The sequence below is a fragment of the Sminthopsis crassicaudata genome, chromosome 3 (genome assembly GCF_048593235.1).
Source record: "Sminthopsis crassicaudata isolate SCR6 chromosome 3, ASM4859323v1, whole genome shotgun sequence".
Taxonomy (NCBI): Eukaryota; Metazoa; Chordata; class Mammalia; order Dasyuromorphia; family Dasyuridae; genus Sminthopsis; species Sminthopsis crassicaudata.
In genome coordinates, this window is record NC_133619.1 from 486,518,406 (window position 1) to 486,541,066 (window position 22,661).

Here is a 22,661-nt window from a genome sequence, read left to right on the forward strand (position 1 = left end):
ATCTGGGAGATTTTCATTTTTGATTTGCAAAACATAGTATCCAGGTGTTTTTTTTTGTTTGTTTTGTTTTTTTCCAAAACTTGGTTTTTGGGAAGTCCAGTGACTTTTAAATTATATATCAACCTATTTCTCAGATCTTAAATTTTCTTTCATTTTTTTCAATCATTTAATTTCATTATACTATTTATTACTGTCTTGTTGAATTATTGATTTATGTTTGGTCAATTCTAATTTTCAGAGGTTCTATTTCTTGTTTAAAGTTTATCATTTTTTTTTCTAAATTGTTTATTTTTCTTCCAATAGTTTCAAGGGCTTTTCTTTCCTTTTTCCTCCTCTTACTTAATTTCTTCTATATAATGATCTATACTTTTTGTAGAAAAATCTATTTTTTCTTTTGAATCTCTGCGTATAGTTGTTATAATTAGATTTGTAATAATTTTTTATGCTTATAGGTGGTTTATTAAACTTACTCTTTTCTCCAGCTTTAATGAATTGTGACTTTATACTACTGCCAGGTTGTGCCATTTACTATACTTTTGGTTGTCACAGTAGATCCTGCTTGTTATTTTTTTAGGTTGCTGAGTTACTTACATCTCCCATGGTTCAGCTCCCCTGGATATTTGAGGTTCTGGGTGGTAGACCTCCAAAGTCCTCCCTGGTTTCTCAGTACAGTGTTAAGGACCTCTCAGCCCCTGGCCTAGGGTGTCCTGGTTTTGATGCTGCATGCTGGTTGACACATGCTTTCATTGGATTTCTTGATCATTATGTGTGTGTGTGTGTGTGTGTGTGTGTGTGTGTGTGTGTATAACTAGGAATGGAAATTTAATGGAACAAGAGCATTTTTAGCATTTCTAATGAAAAGGCTAGAGTTGAATAGGAATTTTGAAATACAAACATGGATCCAAAGAAATATAGAAAGGTGATTTTTTTTTTTTTTTGAGTAATTGGAAGTAATTAGAAGGAGCTTACTGATGATGTAGTGTTAACATTCTAATAGGGAGAGGAAAAAAAAGCTTCCACTGGGTCTCAAAATGTAGATTGAGCTCTTGTGGCATTTTGGACATGGAGTTTTAGGTCTTCTCCCAGCCTTTCTTCTCACTGTCTCCATATCTACACTAGGCTCTTAGATGTCCAACTTTTCCACATTGAAAACATCAATGATTTTCTCTAGAAGTCCCTTGCCAAGAAGGACTGTCTTCCCACGTTCAGCATGGTCGAGTATTATAAGCATTTGTGCCCACAGTAGCACAGCATCTTATGATCTCCTTTAAAGGAGCATCTTTGTGTAGTCCCCATATAACTCTTTTGCAAACCTCATTGGCATTTTCCATAGCCAGATGTCTGGTCATTATTTCTGTAGCTGCATTTTCTCCAATGGTTCTTGTGACAGTAGTTTAGGCAGGGCTGCTGTTGAAAGCCTGCCAACACTTTCACCTGTTCCTATCCAATGGGAAAACTGATACATCAGTGTGGATAGAACAGTGGCCCTTAGCTAGTGATAAAATATAGGCCTTTTTGGATATAGTACAGGAGCAACTTGACCAGTATTTGTTGTAAGAAAGAAATCTGGAAAATGGAGGATACTGACTGATATAAGGCAAATGAACAGATGGAAATTAAGGGAACTCTTCAGCCTAGACTTCCATCTCCTCAATTGCCTAGATAATGGCCTCTTTGGGTTATAGACATCAAGGATTGTTTCTATTCTATCCCTCTAGATAAGGAGGATATGAAAAGATTTGGCTTTTCAGTGCCCAGCATTAACTTAGCTGAGTCTTATAAAAGACATGAAAGGACAGTTTTGCCACAGGGAATGAAAAAGAGTCCTACTATGTGTCAAATGCATGTTGCTTTTACTCCAGTAAGAAAAGCATTTCCTGCAAATTAAGACAACTCTGAGATATCACTACACACCTGTCAGATTGGCTAGGATGACAGGAACAAATAATGATGAATGTTGGAGGGGATGTGGGAAAACTGGGACACTAATACATTGTTGGTGGAGTTGTGAAAGAATCCAGCCATTCTGGAGAGCAATCTGGAACTATGCTCAAAAAGTTATCAAACTGTGCATACCCTTTGATCCAGCAGTGCTACTACTGGGCTTATATCCCAAAGAAATACTAAAGAGGTGAAAGAGACCTGTGTGTGCCAAAATGTTTGTAGCATCTCTTTTTGTAGTGGCTAGAAACTAGAAGATGAATGGATGTCCATCAATCAGAGAATGATTGGGTAAATTATGGTATATGAAGGCTATGGAATATTATTGCTCTGTTAAGAAACAACCAGCAGGATGAATTCAGAAAGGCTTGGAGAGACTTGCATGAACTGATGCTGAGTGAAATGAGCAGAACCAGAAGATCACTATACACTTCAACAACAATACTGTATGAAGATGTATTCTGATGGAAGTGGATATCTTCAGCATAAAGAAGATCCAACTCACTTCCAGCTGATCAATGATGGACAGAAACAACTACACTCAGAGAAGGAACACTGGGAAGTGAATGTAAAATATTAGCACTACTGTCTATCTACCCAGGTTACTTATACCTTCAGAATCCAATATTTAACGTGCAACAAGAAAATGGTATTTACACACATATATTGTATCTAGGTTATACTGTAACACATGTAAACTATGAGATTGCCTGTTATCTAGGGGAAGGAGTAGAGGGAGGGAGGGGAAAATCTGGAAAAATGAATACAAGGGATAATGTTATAAAAAAAAATTACTCATGCATATATACTGTCAAAAAAAATGTATAATTATAAAATTAAAAAAAAAATTTCCAAAAATAATGTTATTACATTACATGGATTACATATTGGGATGTGCATCTGAGAAACAAATGTTAGAAGCATGTCTACAAAAGACTGAGGAAGGTCATGCAGGGTTATTCATTTTAGAAAGGGTAACGAATACTCATAAAAGTTGAGGGATGTGGCCCTGGCTATACTAAACCAGGCTTCTTAAAACTTCCACTCAGAACCCCTTTTCACCCAAGAAATTACAAGCCCCTGGGTTTATAGGTATATAAATCATTTATTGAGAGTCATACTTTTGCAATCCCCATTGTTATGCAACTCCATTTGGGATCACAAGTTTAAGAAACTTTGCATTAAATCATGCTGTCTTTCATACTTGAATTATTGCAGTTTAGATGACTGAGTTCCTTCATTCAGTCTATCCTCTCCCTTCTGTCTTGAATATTTCCACTTCTAAAATTTGGTCTACCTCCCCAATATCTCTTAGCAGATTCTTAGGTTCTACTTCATCACATACCACATACTACATTGTTGGTCAGTTTATTCCAAGTTCCTTTGCTCTAAATCTCGTACTAATGCCACTTTCAAAATTGAAACCCATTCAAGCTCCAGTCTAGACTTTGTCTTAATCCCAACTCACTTTTCTTGTCCCTTCTCTCTAGAATCTGGTAAGTTTCTCTAAAATGTGAGATGTGAGGGCTGGAGCTATTGGGCTTGTATTTCACATTACAACAATTAAGTAGTTTGGATATCTCATGTTCCCCAGTATTGTTTCATGTTACAGAAATGGTTTAATTATATAAGCGTATTTTAGCAAGACACTTTCAATCAGAATGCTAAGAGCACTTTTATGTTCTTTATGTTTGATACAGGATTTAAAACATGGCATCTCATCTGTCAATATTTACACAATAACCACTAGAACATAGCCAATGTTTAATTTTTAAAACAGATGATAGGACTTCCAAAGCTTAAAGGCAATAAAGAGAAGAACTGATATTGACACAATGTCAAACAAATGCAAGAAATAGTAAAGTTTAATATGGTCTCAACCGTCCTGAGGGAGGTGGTGCCCGATTTGGAGGAGTGATTGCTATATCCAAATAATCTCCTATTTGGAACTTCTGAGACTGTAGGGTCATGGAGTCATCAGTCCCCTTTCTGCCAGACATAGTACTGCCAATCTCTTTCACTCTGTAGAAAAGGAAACAAATTATCTAAAGTGTCAATTATTTATATTTAATTACTTTGAGAATATAGAAAAATTTACTAGTAGATAAATTCATCTCTTACATTATCTTTAAAATACTCCAAAGATGAGGGAGTTAATTTTATCTATGCCCTGGATAAGCTTTTAACACCTACTATATTGATATATAAACACAGTGAGAATGTTTTCTAACTAGATTTATAGGAGTTACCTACCGATAACCAGGTCTTTTGAGATCCGTAAAAACAATAGCAAAATTGAAGTGTGTACCCTTCTTTCGAGCTTCTGGGTAGACCTCTTTTACTAAACTAGTCAATTCTTTCAAGGTTGCATCCATCCTAAATGAAGAAAATTTCAATTTAATTGAATAAATAACAAAATAATAATGAAACCACTATTTTAAATTATCAACAAGAAGTAAACACCAGAAGCGTTCTTAAGTTATTCTTGTTTTATAGCAAGTTGTTTTCAAGAGCTCTGCAGTTCTTGCTCTTAAACACAAGTTTAGTTTGAGAAACATTGCAAAACCATTAAAAATGTATCCTCAATGTATCAAAGGAAGTTTTCATTTTTTTTTTAAATATAGTTCACACATGTTCTTTAAAAAAAAAAAAAAAAAGGAAAAAAAATCCCAATAATTCTATGCAGTTCAAGTTTTTCTTTGAACTTTTCCCACAACAGCTCATTCAGAAGCATACCAGGGAAATATATATTTAAAATTTTATTGATGTCTTATTTTTACATCAGCTATTTCTAGATGTCCTTCACAAAAGTACCACCACTACCATCTTCTCCCAAGAAAGAAAAGCAATAGTGAAACTATGCTGATAGTAGATTAAATATTCTACATCTTTAGGCCCTTACCTCTATCAAAAAGAGGTGTACTTCAACTTCAGTTCTTCAAGACTGATTATTAGTCATTCTAATTACTCACTTCTGCTTCCCTTTTTTTAGATTTTTTTATTCATATTACTTTAGTTGCATATGCTCTTCTCCCAATTGTGACTTTATTCTGTATAAAATCATACATGTCTTGCCAAGTTTCTTTCAAGACATAATAGATGTTACAGCAAAATAATTATTTTTATAAATACATAATTTGTGTAACCATATCCTAGTCAACTGGTCCCCACTTCTCAATTTTTGCCAACAAAAGTGCTGTTTTGAATATTTTCCACCTATACAGGGTTGATGTTTGTCCTCCTAGTGGGGTAACGGAACCACTCTTCTTGAACTTTTTTTTTTTTTCTACCCACTCCCCTTCATTATTGTGCCTGCCTTCTCAAAACCTTACCAAAACTTGGGGAGGGGGAAAAAAAAAAAACAGTGAAGAAAAAGGGAGAATTTTGAATTCATGAAGCCTGCTCAGAAACAAAAAGAGTAGACAATTTTCAACTGCTTAAGGGCATAGGTACTAAGTAGAAAAAAATACTAAGCAGCAAACTAAATTCTCATCATTATGTCTCTTATTAGACATTTAACTTAAAATAAACAAAACCCCCAATATATTGTGTTCTCCAGGAGGGGGTCTGTCAGTCTCATTGCTACAGCCACAGGATGATGAATTTGGAGGAAAAATATATATGATATTCTTTTGAATTCATGTAGAATAACTGGTTCAGCCTTCCAGGATCTATGGATATCTGAGTCTCCTCCAATCAGCCCACAGCAAACATTTTTCAAAAGTCTTTGTTCACTACGAATTTACTTCAAAGTCAGAGGCAGGTGAAGTTGTCAACAGCTCCCCCAGACTACCCCAAGATTTAAACAATAACTACTCAAAGACACCAAGATTCCATGGGGGTGCGGATTCACTTTTCCTGCTCCAGCACTTGAGGTCTAAGACGTGGGATGGGTCTGTGATGTGAAGACTGAATACTCGAGGATTTGGGTCCAGAGGAACCCAGGTTCAACTCCAACCTCTAAAAGTAACCCTGGGCTTGGAGGGAACAAACCTATTAAAATGGCAACATGAATTAATGCCAAGGGTAGCTCAAAGGCTAACCAATCAACGAACAAATATTTTAAAGTGCCTACTCTGTGCCTGGTGCTTGTGGTTTGTGAAGCTCAAAGGGCGATCTCTTCAAAAAGTTCTGCAAATTTTTAAGCACTACAGAAACGTCTAGCGTTACTTTTACTGGTTAAGGAACTACCAAAGGCTTCAACAAAGACCTCTTCTCTCCCAGGGGGCCCAAACTACCCGAGTTGTTTAGGGCTTTCTCGAAGGTTCCCTCAAAAAGGTACTAAAACTGGTAAGGTCGGGCAGGTGCTAACCAGGTTGGGGCGCGGGAGGGTCAGGGGAACACCTCGGGGTCAGAAGCGGCCCCCCCCAGACCACCTCTCACCAGGTGTAGATCTGCAGCTCGCTCGAAGGCACGTTTCCTCGGGAGAACTCTTCCACTCGGTGGTGTCGGCCGTTATTAGTGGTGAAGACCCGCAGAAGCAGCGGGCACGTCTGCGTGCGGGGGCGGAGAAGCGGAGATGCCAGTGAGCGAGGAAGGAGGCTCTGGGCCCAGCCCCCTCAGCGTGCGGCCGCTCCCGACCCCGCAGCCCCCTCGGCCTCCCCAATCTCCCCAGCAGATGCCGCCCGCCCTTCGCAGGCCGCGGTTCCCCACCCCCACCCGCCAGAGAGGCTCCGCCCCTGCCTCCGCCGGAACCCCAGCGGCCCCGGGCCCTCACCTTCTCCCGGTCAATGGGCTTCTCCGGTTCCTTCTTAATTTCCTCCTGAGTGACGCGGGACTCCACTGCCATCTTCCTCCTTCGGCCTCCTAGACGCTCACTATGACCTCCGACCCCGGCCGCGAGCATGAATGAACGAAGTCTCTCGCGAGGAGAATCTCGACAGACTTATAGGGAGGGAAGAGGCGGGGCAAGGCGAGGCAGCTCTCCGGCGCAGGCGCACGATATGGCCAGGCCTTCCCAACGGCGCGTGCGCATCCGGTTCCGGGAGCTTAGAGTCAGCGGGTGGGGCGGATGGGTGAAACCAGTACTGGGGGCGGGGTCAAGCGAGAGGGCGTGTCCTGTTTACTCTTCTGGCCCCGCCTTCTTCCCCATATCTCCTCCAGCCTCTGGAGTGCTTACATCTCTTTCTTAAATGACCCGGTTTTCACCTTCTGTGAGAAAATAACAATTTCCACAGAATGCGGAACTGATTTTATAACAAAGTTTCTTAAATTAACTCCCTCCCTACTCCCCCATCCCCTCAGTTCCTCCCTCCAGTCTCCTTCTGCGGAGGTTCTTCCCCGGCTTCCTCCTGACCCTCCTGGGCTCTTCCTTTGGTACTCTTTGCCATTCTAAAGGTTGCTTTTGGGCGCAATAGATAGGTCCGCACCTAAGCCTGCTTACCAACAATCACTGAAGTTCTATGGAAGGGCTTGGCCGAAATGCTTTTACTCGATTGGCCCTTCAAAGCCTAATTGACATCAAGCAGTACAGGGGACCAAGTGTTAGAGATTCAGAGACAAAAGGCAGTTCCCACTCTCCACCTAATTGTCAGCACATGCAAACATATTGTACAAACCAGGGCTTGAACTCAAGAAGACCCCAATTCAAATTTGATCTGAAACACTGGCCAAGCCACTTAACCTCTATCTGCCGTAGTTTCCTCTTCGGTAAAAGGACCCGATAATAGCAACCACCTTCCAGAGTTGTTGTGAGGATCAATTGAAATAATTTTTATAAAGAGCCTTGGTGGCTCATAGGAAGTGTTAAATAGATGCTGGCTGTTATTTATTATCTTTGAGCCAAATCTGACGAAAGATTCACAGTGTCCCCCTCTCTTCTTTCTCTCAAATATAATAGGTTTCCTTTGCCTCTTTGGGAGATGTACTTTCCCTCATTTTACATCCACTTTTCCCCTTTCCACCACTAGTTCCTTTTTTATATTATAACAGTAAAATCAAATTATACATGGACTCTCTATGCATACCCATAACAGTACATAGGGGGCAGCTAGGTGGCGCAGTGGATAGAGCACCAGCCATGAATTCAGGAGGACCTGAGTTTAAATCTGGTCTCAGACACTTAACACTTCCTAGTTGTGACCCTGGGCAAGTCACTTAACCCCAGCCTCAAAAAAAAAAAAAAAAAAAATAACAGAAATACAGTGCTCAAGAGTTCTTTTTACCTTTGTGGGGGACATAAAAAGATCCTTACCCAAAAATGACTACTCAGAGATCACTCATGGAAAGCAAATTATTTATTATAGTGTCTCATGAGAGGTGGAGCAATCCCACTGAGAAACAGACTCATAGCAGGAGGCCCACTCCCCTGAGAATGTCACAGCTTTTATACATTTCAGACAAAGAACCCCCCCAAATCCCACACTCTATATGGTGTGATTGGCCACATAAGTCTTTATTCCCTTATTTGGCTAGTAGAATGCAGAAAATGAGGTAATGGTATAGCTACTCTGGCCATGTATTCTTTTTTAATCCCTTTGGACAATGAAATGTAGTCCAGGCCTTACCTAAAATCACATGACTCTGGAGAAGCCAAAACTAAGGCCTTAAGGCTTCAGCTAATTTAGCTAACAGTCACTGATCAATATGTGCTTGATCTGTAAGTTCTTCACCTTTTCACATACCTTTTTATGCTTCTCTTGAGTCCTATATTTCCTGTTTCATTGAATGCCCATCTTCTTTCCTGGAAGAAAATGCTCAGTTTAGCAGGATAGTTTATTCTTGGCTGCATTCCAAGTTCCATTGCCTTTTGGACTATCAGATTTCAGGGCCTTCAATCCTTTAATGTGGATCCTGAGTAATCCTTATTGTGGCTCCTTGGTATTTGAATTGTTTTTTTCTGGCTGCTTACAATATTTTTTCCTTGGTGTGATAGTTCTGAAATTTAGCCACGATATTCCTTGGAATTTTAATTTTGCAGTCTCTTTCAGGAAGTGATCAGTGAATTCTTTCAGTGGCTATTTTACCTTCTGATTCTATGACTTCAGGTCAGAAATCTTTGATGATTTCCTGAAAAACAGTGTCTGGGCACTTTTTTTCATCATGTTTTTCAGGGAGTCTAATAATCCTTAGGCTGTCTCTCCTAGATCTATTTTCCAGGTCAGTTGTTTTCCCAAGTAGGTATTTTAAATTTTTTTCTATTTTTTTTATTTTTTAATTTTTGGTTTTGCTTGACTGATGCTTGATGTCTCATCAAGTCATTCATTTCAATTTGTTCAATTCTGATTTTTAGTGAATTATTTTCTTCATTTACTTTTCTTCTTTTTGTATTTGTCCAATTGTGTTTTTAAATGAGTTGTTTTGTTCTATGGAAGTTTTTCCCATTTCACAAATTGTTTTTAAGGAATTATTTTCTTTTTCCACTTCACAAATTCTGTTTTCCTGGGAGTTATTTACCTTTTCTATTTCACAAATTCTGTTTTTCAGGAGTTGTTTTCTTTTTCCACTTTATCAAATCTATCTTTTAATGAGTTATATGCCTTTTCTAAACCCTCTTGCAGAGTTTTCCTTGCCTTTCCCCATTTTTCTTTTAGCTCTCTTGAAATCCTTTAAAATTTCTTCTAGGAGAGTCTTATGTGGTGGGGCCCAGTTTATATCACCCTTTGGAGCTTCATCTGGAGACAATCTGCTTTTAGTCTCCTCAGGGTTTGAAATCTGTTTTTCTCTTTCATCATACAAGCTATATAGTTAGAGCTTGCTTTACCTTTTTACTCATTTTTTAAAAAAGTTGGGATCTGCTGTCAGGGCAAAGAAGGTTTTCCAAGTTTCCTCTACAGGCAACAATGGAGTGGCAGCTCTGTGCTGGGATTGTGCTGAGCCACTCCCAGTGCTGGGTGGGTGTGGCCAGCTCCCATGAGATTTTGGTGTTTTGGGGTTCACTACTGATCTTTTGTGTTTGTGTTGGATGTTTTATAACTTCTCTGCTGATCTACTGGCTTGCAACCAAGACAGAGTGATCACTGACACTGTGATAGAGTCCTCCCTGTAGATTCTTCATCACAGGGAGTCTGCACCACCCCACAGAGACCACACCTCCCTGAATCTGCACAGCACATGCTGGCATCCTGCACCTAACCAAAACAGACCTTTCCTGGGAATCTTCAAAATTATCTTTTGCTATTAATTTGCTGCACTCTCAATATTTGCAAATTCTGCCAGTCTAGAATTACTTCAGAGGCTGCTTTTGGTAATTAGTTGAGGGTTCAGGGAGAAGTTCAGAAAAGAGCATGTGTCCTCTCACCATCTTGGTTCTGCCCTTCCATTACATTATTATATTCTCTATTTGAAAGAAAATTGGTGATATGAGATGGAGGTTAGCAAAGAGGTTGGCTAGATTCAAGAATCATCATGGTAGCTAAATCTATGGGAATTGATGAGATCAGCAAGTGAAGAAGTATAAAGGAAGAAGAGAAGACCCAGGGAACCCTGAGAGAAGCCAACAGTTAGAGGGGAAGATCTGAATGAGAATCCAGCAAAGAACTAGAAGAAATTATCAGATAGGTAGGTTACCAGGAGGACATCCAGGAGAGTAGTGTCCCAAAAACTTGAGAAAAGAGAGTATCAAGAAAGAGAAAATGATTAGCAATGTCAAAGGCTGCAGGAAGGGTGGAGAAAATGAGGATTGAGAAAAAGCCCTATAAAATCAGCAACTAAGAGATCATTGGTGAGTTTGGAAAGAGCAATTTCAGTGGAACAATAAGATTAAAAACTGGATAAAAAGGGGTTAAGAAGAAAGTAAGAGGAGAGAAAATAGACACCTGCTGTAGATGGCTTTTTTGAGGAATTTAGATACAAAGGGTAGAAGAGATGGAAGATGATAGTAGCAGAGATAGAAAAGATAAAATGATGGCCTTCTCAGGATGGAAGAAAAAAAAAAACATGACATGGGCTATTTGTGAGCAGTAGGGAGTCTGTTGACAGGAAGAGATTGAAAATAAGTAACTAAGAATGACAGAGGGAGCAGTCTTCCAGAGGAGACAGGATGGAATGAGGTCCTTGAACGAGTAGAGGAGTCAGCCTGGCTAAGATCTGGGATCATGGGAAACAGGAATGAAGAAGGAGATAGTGGTAGAAGGCACCTGAGTGATAGGAAACAGGGAAAATGGGAGACGAGGTGCCTTATGGCTAATATCCTTAACTTTTTTCTTTTAAATCTGAGGTAAGGATCTCAACTGAGACAGAGAAGAAGGCCATGGGAGAACCGGGGAGGGAAAAAAAAGGGCTTAGAAGAATCCTGTAGAATGAGACAATAAGTTGGTAGGGCAGATATAATAGGATCCAGTTGAGATTGTCTAATATGAATTTTGAAGTGGACTTCGTTATAATGGTTTCAAGATTTTCATCATTTTTATTCAGCAGCTCATGTGTAACAATAAAGGTAGTGAATGGTGGGAGTTATCCAAGGCTAAGACTTGGCAAACAATGAGTAACCAATGAATCGAATTCAACATAATAGGGAATTTAAAAAAAAAAAATTGTCTGTCATGTGGGACACTGGGGAAAAAAAGAGCCAGGAACTTGGAGTCTGGTGACTTGGGGTTTAATCTCACCACTAAATGTTCACTACTTGTAATTATCCTGGTATAGCTTGTTTATACTTACATGTCTGCTTATTATCTCTCCCATTAGAGTGTGAACTCCTCAAGGACAGGGACTGTCTTTTGTTTCTTTCATTGAGTCTTCAGAGTTTAGCACAGTGTCTGGCACATAGTAGGCATTTAACATTTATTGACTGAGGCATGGATATACATATATTAATACATATATTAAGCAATTACTATGTGGAGACAAGTACAAGCAAATAAGATGATCTTTGTTCTCAAGACTTTAAAATAGGAAGAGACAACAGACAAAGGGATGCTGGAAAGGAGGTAGGGAGGATACCAGAGTGAGGTGAGGAAAGTATACAAAATAGAGTAGAAGCTTATTTCTGAACTGATAAAGCAAAAAGTTCACTTATCAATGTGGGAGAGAGCTGTGGTTGGAGCCAAAATTCCTCGTGGTGAGTAAGAATGTAGGGCAACCATGGGATGTAAGGTGGAGGCTTGGCTCCCTGAAACAAGGCAAAAAGCTTTTTTGCTACTTTTTTGCTATGAGAAATGGATGAAAGGGGGCATAGTTAGATCATTCTGGACAATCTTAATCCTTTTGTACTTCATATAACTGAGAAAACCTAAATTGAGATAGGTTTGAATGGTATTATATGGGTTATGACCATGGCACGTGGTTTCACAATTCCTGGGCCTTAAAAAAAAAAAAATTCCTTCAAAGTATGTCATGTATTTTTAAAATATGTCATTTACCTGCCATCCCAGAAGGCCAGTCCTCTTTCTTTATTTTTTACTGGTTATATTTGTCAGGATTTTTTTTGAGGTCCCAAATAAAAGTCATTACCTCCTAGTGACTTTCATTATAGTTGTATTTGAGAAAATTTCCAAAATAAGGTCTTCAGTATAGAAAATCATATGCAATTAACCTTTCAAGCTATACTTACACTGGCAAAGACTGATTTATTCATCTAGGTCAGGGCTTCTTAAATTTTTTTCATTCATGACCCCTTTTTGCCTAAGAATTTTTTCACATGCTCCTGAGTATGTAGATATATAAAATAGATATACAAATCAAACATTTACTGATAAATCATAATTTTGTAACCCCCACATTCAATTATGAGACTCCACATGAGGTTTGAAAACCAGTTTAAGAAGCTGGAGTCTAGGTTTCAGCTATTGTCTACATCTAGTGATTTTATAGCATGCAAGTGTTTGCAAATTAATTTACATATTAACTTCCCACTTTGAGATAGAGCAGAGAGATATGCTTTTAAAAATTATGAAACAGGTATTTTTCTTTGATTCACCTCTATCCCAACGTCCCATTTAGGTGCCTCTTTCTTCCTTTTCAGTTTACACCTCACTCCTAGGAAACAGTACACTTTTGCTGTTCCCTATTCCCCTTTGTTCCACATCAACCTAAAAGAAACTAAAGATTTTGCCTCATTTCTACTTCTTAGCACTTTCCCAGGGTCCTGAGATAGATCAATCAATACATAGATTAGATATAGACATATAAATGTCATTGACTTATTTATTAAAAAAATGTATACTGTTGTGAATCTCTCATTTTATGTATGTGTGTATTTCTGGCCAATGAGATATCTGAAAGTGCTCTTTAATCGCAGCAACAAGTTAAAGCAACTTTTAAGATTACAAAGAAAATAGAGGCTCCAATTTTCTCTACTATCTAAAAGACTTAGTGAGGTTGCTTAATTTAGGGCAAGTCATTCCTCCTTTCTGGCCTTCTCTCTAAAATGAGGATTCTAACGTTTATACTCTGTAACTTAAGAAGGTTGCCAAGGATATATATAGAGGAATAAACACACGAGGGCACTCTAACCAACCATAATAGAGGGAAAATATTCAAGGTTTTAAACTTGTTTTGTTGATTTGTCCTTTGTTGATGATACCAGTAAATTTTGGCTGATATTCTTGCTCAGGTAACCCCAAAGGCTTAACAGAATTTACTGATGGGGTTTCTTTTAACTGTCCTTTTCTGGGTCTTAGGAACTTTATCACATAAACTAATCCTTTTTACATATAATCTTGGGTTCTTATGTCTTATATTAAGTTTAACTAGAAGCAGTTTAAATTTCAATAGGGGAGATTCATTAACTCTCCTCTGGCTAGATTTTAGTCTCTCCTAACCAATTGGGGTATCTCCCACAATTTTTAAAAAACTGTTTTCTGCAACAACTTAGGCTCTCTTACTCCTTAAAAATTTACTATTCCTACTGGTCACTGTCCAACTCTAAATTGTTCATATTATAGAATCACAAGGAACCTCAGTGGCCATTTAGTCCAACTCAGATTTGAAAGGAATTTCATACTAGACAAGTGGTTATCCAATCTCTGGTTGATGGTAGGAAACCATCACTGGTGAGAACAATGACTAGAGTCTGAAGACAGGAAGACTGGAATTAAAATCCAGTCTTACATACTTCCTGTATATGTAACCCTGGGCAAAGTTACTTAACCTCTGTCTGCCTTAATTTCCTCATCTGTAAAAAGGAGATAATAATAGCATCTACTTCCTAATGTTGGGGAGATCAAGTGAGATAATACCTGTAAAGCACAGCACAGTGCCTGGCACATGATAGGCACTTAGAAATGCTTGTTTTCTATCTTCTGAGGCAGCCCATTGCACTTTTGTACAGTTTTCTAGGATTCCATGCCAATAAGCAATTCCAATGTCTATCATCCAGGGAACAGTTACAGAGCAGAGAAGTGTTGTGGATATGAGGAAGCCTGATGACTTACCTGGATAAAAACCAAAGCACAGACCAGGAAAGCACTAACCACACCTCTCTTCCATGTCACATTACTTTGACAGGCCAAGAGAACTCACTGTGAAAATAACAGGACATAAAAACCTGAAGCTCAGAACAGTCACCACCCTCTGCCTACCAGAAATAAGTAGAAAGAACTGTAACATAAAATTTAAAGTCAATAAATAGGCTAGGAAAATGAACAAATGACAAGGAGAAGGAGGAGGAAGAGGAGGAGGAGGAGGAGGAGGAGGAGGAGGAGGAGGAGGAGGAGGAAGAAGAAGAAGAAGAAGAAGAAGAAGAAGAAGAAGAAGAAGAAGAAGAAGAAGAAGAAGAAGAAGAAGAAGAAGAAGAAGAAGAAGAAGAAGAAGAAGAAGAAGAATTTAATCATAAAGAAATTCGAGTGGTAGGAAAAAAACTGGGGAAAAGATATGATGGAAAATATAAGAAAATTATAAAAAGAGAATTCATAACTTGGTAGGGAAAAAACCACCAAAATACTGAAGAAAATAACTTTTTTTTAAAAGATTTTTTTAATTAAAGCTTTTTATTTTCAAAACATATGCGTGGATAATTTTTCAATATTAACCCTTGCAAAACCTTGTGTTCTAATTTCTCCCCTTCCCCCACCTCCTCTCCTAGATGGCAAATAATCCAATATATGTTCAACATGGTAAAATATATGTTATATCCAATATAGGCATACATATTTATACAATTATCTTGCTGCAGTCACCAAAACCATTTGGTACTGGCTAAGAAATAGACCGGTAGATCAGTGGAACAGATTAGATACAAAGGACAAAAAAGGGTACATCTATAGCAATCTAATCTTTGACAAACCCAAAGATACCAACATTAGGGACAAAAATTCATTATTTGGAAAAAACTGTTGGGAAAACTGGAAATTAGTATGTCAGAAATTAGATATGGATCCACACTTAACACCATATACCAAGATAAGATCAAAATGGGTCCATGATTTGGGCATAAAGAATGAGATAATAAATAGATTAGAGAAACAGAAAATAGTCTACCTCTCAGACCTGTGGAAGAGGAAGGAATTTATGACCAGAGGAGAACTAGAGATCATTATTGATCACAAAATAGAAGATTTTGATTACATCAAACTAAAAAGTTTCTGTACAAACAATACTAATGCAAACAAGATTAGAAGGGAAGTAACAAATTGGGAAAATATTTTTAAAAGTAAAGGTTCTGATAAAGGTCTCATTTCCAAAATATATAGAGAACTGACCCTAATTTATAAGAAATCAAACCATTCTCCAATTGATAAATGGTCAAAGGATATGAACAGACAATTCTCAGATGATGAAATTGAAACTATATCCACTCATATGAAAAAGTGTTCCAAATGACTACTGATCAGAGAAATGCAAATTAAGACAACTCTGAGATACCACTACACACCTGTCAGATTAGCTAAGATGACAGGAACAAATAATGATGAATGTTGGAGGGGATGTGGGAAAACTGGGACACTGATACATTGTTGGTGGAGTTGTGAAAGAATCCAGCCATTCTGGAGAGCAATTTGGAACTATGCCCAAAAAGTTATCAAACTGTGCATACCCTTTGATCCAGCTGTGCTACTACTGGGCTTATATCCCAAAGAAATACTAAAGAGCAGAAAGGGACCTGTATGTGCCAAAATGTTTGTGGCAGCTCTTTTTGTTGTAGCTAGAAACTGGAAGTTGAATGGATGCCCATCAATTGGAGAATGGTTGGGTAAATTATGGTATATGAAGGTTATGAAATATTATTGCTCTGTAAGAAATGACCAGCAGGAGGAATACAGAGAGGCTTGGAGAGACTTACATCAACTGATGCTGAGTGAAACGAGCAGAACCAGAAGATCACTATACACTTCAACAACAATACTGTATGAAGATGTATTCTGATGGAAGTGGAAATCTTCAACATAAAGAAGATCCAACTCACTTCCAGTTGATCAATGATGGACAGAAATAACTACACCCAGAGAAGGAACACTGGGAAGCGAATGTAAATTGTTAGCACTACTGTCTATCTACCCAGGTTACTTATACCTTTGGAAGCTAATACTTAATGTGCAACAAGAAAATGGTATTTACACACATATATTGTATCTAGGTTATATTGTAACACATGTAAAATGTATGGGATTACCTGTCATCGGGGGGAGGGAGTGGAGGGAGGGAGGGGATAATTTGGAAAAATGAATACAAGGGATAATATTATAAAAAAAATTTAAAAAATAAAAAAACAATTATCTTGCTGCACAAGAAAAATTGAATCAAAAAGGAAAAAATGAGAAAGAAAATAAAATGTAAGCAAACAACAACAAAAAGAATGAGAATGCTATGTTGTGAACTACACTCAGTTTCTGCACTCCTGCTCTCTTCATCACAAGATTATTGGAACTGGCCTGAATCACCTCACTATTGAAAAGACCTTTTCCATCAGAATTGATCCTATAATCTTTTTGTTGCCATGAACAATTATCTCCGGGTTCTGCTTATTTCACTTAGCTTCAGTTCATGTAAGTCTCTCCAGGCCTTTCTGAAATCATCCTGCTGTCTTTTCTTAAAGAACAATAATAGAAAACAACTTTTTAAAAATCAGAATTGGCCACATAATAAAGGGGTAGGGGAAACTTAACTGAAGAAAATAGTTCCTTAAAATTAGAATTGTTCAAGTCTCAAATTCATGAGACATCAAAAAACAGTAAACAAAGTTAAAAAAAAAATAGAAGAAAACATGCAATATCTCACTGGAAAAACAATAGATCAAGGATAGATAATTTAAGATTTATTATACTACTGATAACTTTGCTTAAAAAAAAAAAACAACCTAGACATCATATTTCAAGAAATTATAAAGGAAAACGTTCCAGAAATCTTAAAACCAAAGGACAAAATATAAATAGAAAGAATCTACCAATCACCTCCTGAAAGAGATCCTGAAATGAAACCTCCCTCCCAAAAATATTATAGCTAAATTTTATAGATCTCAACTAAAGGAGAAAAGCTCAGAAGTAGCCAGAAAGAAACCATGGAGCCACAGTCAAACTCACACATGATTTAGCAGCTGCTATTATATAGGGGCATAAGGCTTGAAATATATTCAAAGGCAAAGGAGTTAGGATTACAATCTAGAATAAATTATTATACAAAACTGAGTATATAATTCTAGAGGGGGCAAAATTTGTATTTAAAGGCCTTTCAAGCATTTGTGGTAAAAGACCAGAACTGATTTTGAGATTCAAATACACGACTCAAAGGAAGCATAAAAAGGTAAACATGGGTGAAAATCATAAGAAACTTAATTACATTAAACTGTTTATATTCCCAAATAAGAAAAATACATCTCCTAAGAATTTTATTGTCATTAGGACAATCAGGATTGCTTAGACACAGAGGGCATAAATATAAATCTATTATGTTGAAATGATCTCAAAAAAAAAATGAGCGAATGAAAAAGAGGGTTTATACTGGTACCAGGGGAAAAGATGAGAAAGAATGGGGAAACATATATCATAATAGGCATACAAATGAAGAAAATGGGTGGATGGGAGGTTGTACAAGCAGTACTTGATCCTCACTCTCTTTTGAACTGGCATTAAAAGGGAAGACAACATCCACAGACACACACAGTTGGGTATAGAAATTCCTTTTATTGAACAGGGAAATAGGAGGGGGAAAGGATAAAGATTAGGAAGTAGGGAATAAAAAAGCAGATTAAGGGAAGGAGTTAAAAGGAAAAAATATTTTTGAAGAAGGGACAGGTTTAAAAAAAAAATTTCCAGAAGAGACTATAATGGAGAGAAATATACACTTAGCAATCATAACTGTGAATTTGAATGGGATGAACTGACCCATCAAATGGAAGCAGATTGCAATATGGATTAGACATTAGAATTTAACAATACCTTGTTTATAAGAGTCACTTGAAACAGAAAGACATACATAGAGTAAAAAATAAGGCTCTGGAAAAAAATCTCTTATGCCTTAGCCAAAGTTTAAAAAAAAAAATGTAGGGGTAGCAATCATGCTCTTAGATAAATTAAAATCTAATAAAAAGAGATAATCAATTTTGCTTGAAGTTGCCATAGACAATGAATTATCAATATTAAACATATTCATCAAATGTCACAGCATCCAGAACCTTGAAGGAAAAGTTAAATAAATTACAAGAGAAAATAGACAGTAAAAATATACTATTTGGGACCTCAATTCATCCCTCTTAGACCTAGATAAATCTAACCATAAAATAAAATTTTAAAAGTTAAAAAAAATGAATAAAATTTTAGAAAAGTTAGAGCTCTGGAGAATTTTGAATAAAAACTAAGTTGTTTTCCTTTTTCTATATTTAAACACTTTCATGAATGGAATGGAAAGATAATGACTCATATAAAATATTTGGGGGAAAAAATAGGTTGAAAAGGAATCCTATTAAATTCCTTTTATGATAAAAAAAAAAAAGTGGTTTTGATACTTAAACCAGGGAGAATAAAGACAGAGAAAAAACCATAGACCAATTTTCTTGATGAAAACTGAGAAAAATTTTAAATAAAGTATTAACATAATACACTAATATGTCACAAAGGTCATACACTGACCAGGTGGAATTTATACCAGGAACACAGGACTAGCTCAATTTTAGGAAAACTATCAGCATAATTTACCATACCAATAAAAACAACAAAAATCATATCTCAATAGATGCAGACAAAACTTTTAACAAAATACAACACCCATTCCTATTAAAAATAATAGAAACCACAAGAATAAATAGAGCCTTTCTAAAATAATAAGTAGTATCTTATCAAAACCAAGGACAATATTTATCTATAGTGAGTATGAATTAGAAGCCTGTCCAATAAGTCAATAGTGAAACAAGGATATCCATTATTAACCCTGTTATTTAATGTCGGACTAGAAATGCTATAGCTATAAGTAATAAGACAAAATATAGCAATAAGACCAAAAAAATGGAAGGAATAAGAACAGGCAACAAGGAAACAAAAGTATAATTTTTTGCAGACGACATGATGATATATTTGGAGAACCTTAGAGATTCAACTAAAAAACTAATTGAAACAATTAACAACTTTAGCAAAGTTATAATATGTAAAATAAACCCATATATATCATCAGCATTTCCATATATTAACCAGTAAATCCAGAAGGAAGAAATAGAGAAATTCCATTTAAAATGCTCCATATTACATACAATTCTTGGGAATTTACTCCAAGACACAAACAGGAATCAGATGAATACAATTACAAAATACTTTTCATACAAAGATAGAGCTAAACAATTGGAAAAATATTAATGACTCAGGAGTAGATTAAGCCATTATAATAAAAATGACATTATCTAAATTAATTTACTTATTTAGTGTTGGGATTACTAGGTGAGAACTCGGGTTGTCTGGATAGTGACAAGGTGAGAATTCAGGTTGGACAATTACAAGGTGAGAACTCAGGTTGACTTGATAGAAGGAGCAGGCTCATTGGCTGAGGTGGTTCTTCCCAGAAGCCCTTGCATTGTCCCACGCCCATTCTCTGGGAGAATAAAAGAGAGGACTCCCAGAGATAGAAGAAGACTCTGCATTGCATCAGGCTTGACGGGGCTCCCTGCAGGAAGGGAAGTCACTTCTCTGGACAAGAGTTAACAGCAAGTGCCTGGAGACAACGGTTCGTTACAGGAAGAAGAATCTGTCCGAGAGATTTGAGTAGAAGACACAGCAGATCTCTTCCCAGAGAGTGATCCGGCAGCTTCTAGAGACGACAGCTCGTTACAATTCAGTGCCATACAAAACTACCAAAATTATTTTATTGAACTTACTGGTAATCATCAAAATATTCTGGTACTGGATAAGAAAAAAAAGTGGTTGCTCATTGGAACAGATCAGGTACATAGTATATAAAAATAAATGGCAAGAGTAACCTAGTATTTGATAAGTCCAAAAAACCAGACTTTGGGGCAAGAATTAACTCTTCAGTAAAAACTCCTAGAAAAACTAAAAAGGAACCTAGCAGAAAATAGGCATAGACTAATATCTTATATTATATACAAAGATAAACTCAAAACAAATATATCATTTAGACATAGAGAGTAATAGCAGAAACAAATTAGGGGAACATAGAAAATTTTATGTTAGATCCATGCATAAGAGAAAAAGTTTATCTCCAAACAAGAGATAGGGAGGGTCACAAGAGAGTGGACATTCTGATTACATGAAATTAACAACATTTTGAACAAACAAAACTCATGCTGCCAAAATTAAAATGAAAGAAGGGAACGAGTTAAAAAAAAAAAAAAGTACATCAAGTCTCTGTAGTAAAGGTCTCATTTCTTGTGTGTGTGTGTGTGTGTGTGTGAAACTCAGCTAAATTTATAAAATTTTAAAAAACCATTTCCCATTTGATAAATGGTTAAAGGATATGAACAGGAAGTTTTCAAAAGAAGAAATCAAAGTTATCTAAGATCTTATGAAAAATATTCTAAATCACTAATAGTTAAAGAAATTCAAATTAAAACAATTCTGGGTTATTATCACAGAAATTAAATTGACTAACATGACAGAAAAGGAAAATGACATGCTGCAGAGGATGTGGGAAAATAGATACATTAATACATTATTGTCAGATCTATGAACTACTTTGGAAAACAGTTCAGGAACTAAGCCCAAAGGACTATAAAACCTTACTTTATACCACTGTATTTGGTCTTTACCCCAAAAAGATCAAATAAAAAAAAGAAATGACTTGTATGTACAACAATATTTATAATACTTATGAATTCTGAGTACAGATTTTTTACTTTATTTCTCTTTTTTAAACTTTCTTTTTCTTTTTTTTTCCCAACTTGGTTATTGCATTTCATGCTTTCTCAATGGGTAAGGGAAAGAAGGAAAAGAGGGAGAGAATTTGAAACCAAAGATATTTTATAAATTATTTTGAAGTAGATTCAGTTTGGAATCAATTTAACTTAATTATCATCTAGATTCTAGCTCATGAATGGAAAATTTGATATTTCTTCAAAAGGAAAACTATAAATTAACCAAGCTATAGGATCAGGTTCCTATTTTTCTCTGACTTTCCTCATTGGTAAATAGTTCCCAGGATATGGATGGATGGAGCAATTCTGGGAGGGCGTAGAGCAAACTGACAAAGCCCTAATCTACCCAGCTCATACATTGAAAGCACATGTCTCAGGGCCAGAAAAAGGAATGTCTTTGTTTACATTTGAATCTATGTGTTGCTTTCCCATTTGGTGTAGTTTTTGTGCTTAGAATGTAAGGTCATATTCTCAGTCAATGATATTGAGCCAGCAGGGGTGGAGGAGGGGAGTAATGTTGCATCAGGAAACATATATATTGCCTCTGCAGCCTGTGCTCAGTGCCTCACTTTCACCCCTCAAATGTTGAGAGTGACTGCCCACTCCTCATGAGAAACAATAAACTTGCTCCTCACACCTTGAGAAATCTCTGAGATTTATTGGGTGGGTTGCATTCATATCAAGAATAATATGAGATACTTACCAAATGATTCACTAAAATCTGGATAAATTATATCTATAGATAAAGGAGCTGTTGAATTTTCATATAAATGAATAACAAGGTGGCAGATTTAAGCTTAACACAACTGTCCTTCTTAAAAATGACCAGGGAAGGAGCTTTCCTTCCTCTGTTGACTAGAGAGATATTTGGAGTTTGTCGTAGAGATATAATTCTAACTCAATACCCTTCTTAGAGACAAGAGAAAAGAATACTTAGTCTCAGGAGTGCTTCTGGGATTTGTTTGCTCCTCTGCACCCCCACTCCCACCCCATCTCAATTAACATGCAGCCAGCATTTCAGGCATTGTACTTCAGAGGCAGACCTTAACTCATATCAAATGTTATTATAATAGACACACACTGAGTTGATATATTTAAAATAATTCATGTAATCATATTTATTTTATGTAAATTAAGTCACAAAACTTATTGGTTTTTCCTTTCTCATTGATGGAGGCCCAAGGTTTCTTTACTACTTCTGTGTATTCAATATGGAACTAACTTGTGCTACAAAAGGTGGGAGCACAATCAAGCTTTGGCTACAAAAGTTGTGATATTCATCTTTCCCCATTAATCAACTGCAATTAAAAGTTTAGCTTAAACTCAGAAACTACACCTCCTGGACAAATACTATTTAAGGGAGTAGTTAGATAGAATTTTTGCCTAGGACTCCTGAGAGTTCAGAGTGGACAATCTTTGGACCCAATCAACTTCTTCCCCTCTTAGCAGGAAAAAAAGTCTTTTTTTTGGAGAGTGCACAGGAGGAGAAAAAGCTAATAATGTCTCTTCTTATTTCCTTTGAGCCAAACAACCACATCTCCTACTATAT

At 36.8% G+C, this 22,661-nt stretch overlaps 1 protein-coding gene across 1 annotated transcript; it reads right to left on the reverse strand.

The window, feature by feature from the left end:
• Positions 1 to 3,026: 3,026 nt before the first annotated feature.
• On the reverse strand, positions 3,027 to 6,901 carry SAP18 (Sin3A associated protein 18). Its single transcript, XM_074303677.1, has 4 exons — positions 6,659 to 6,901; positions 6,325 to 6,434; positions 4,195 to 4,317; positions 3,027 to 3,963 (listed from the first exon to the last, which is right to left on the reverse strand). Exons 1-4 carry the CDS (start codon positions 6,785 to 6,787, stop codon positions 3,807 to 3,809), a joined length of 519 nt encoding a protein of 172 aa, XP_074159778.1. The 5' UTR covers positions 6,788 to 6,901; the 3' UTR covers positions 3,027 to 3,806.
• Positions 6,902 to 22,661: the final 15,760 nt, after the last annotated feature.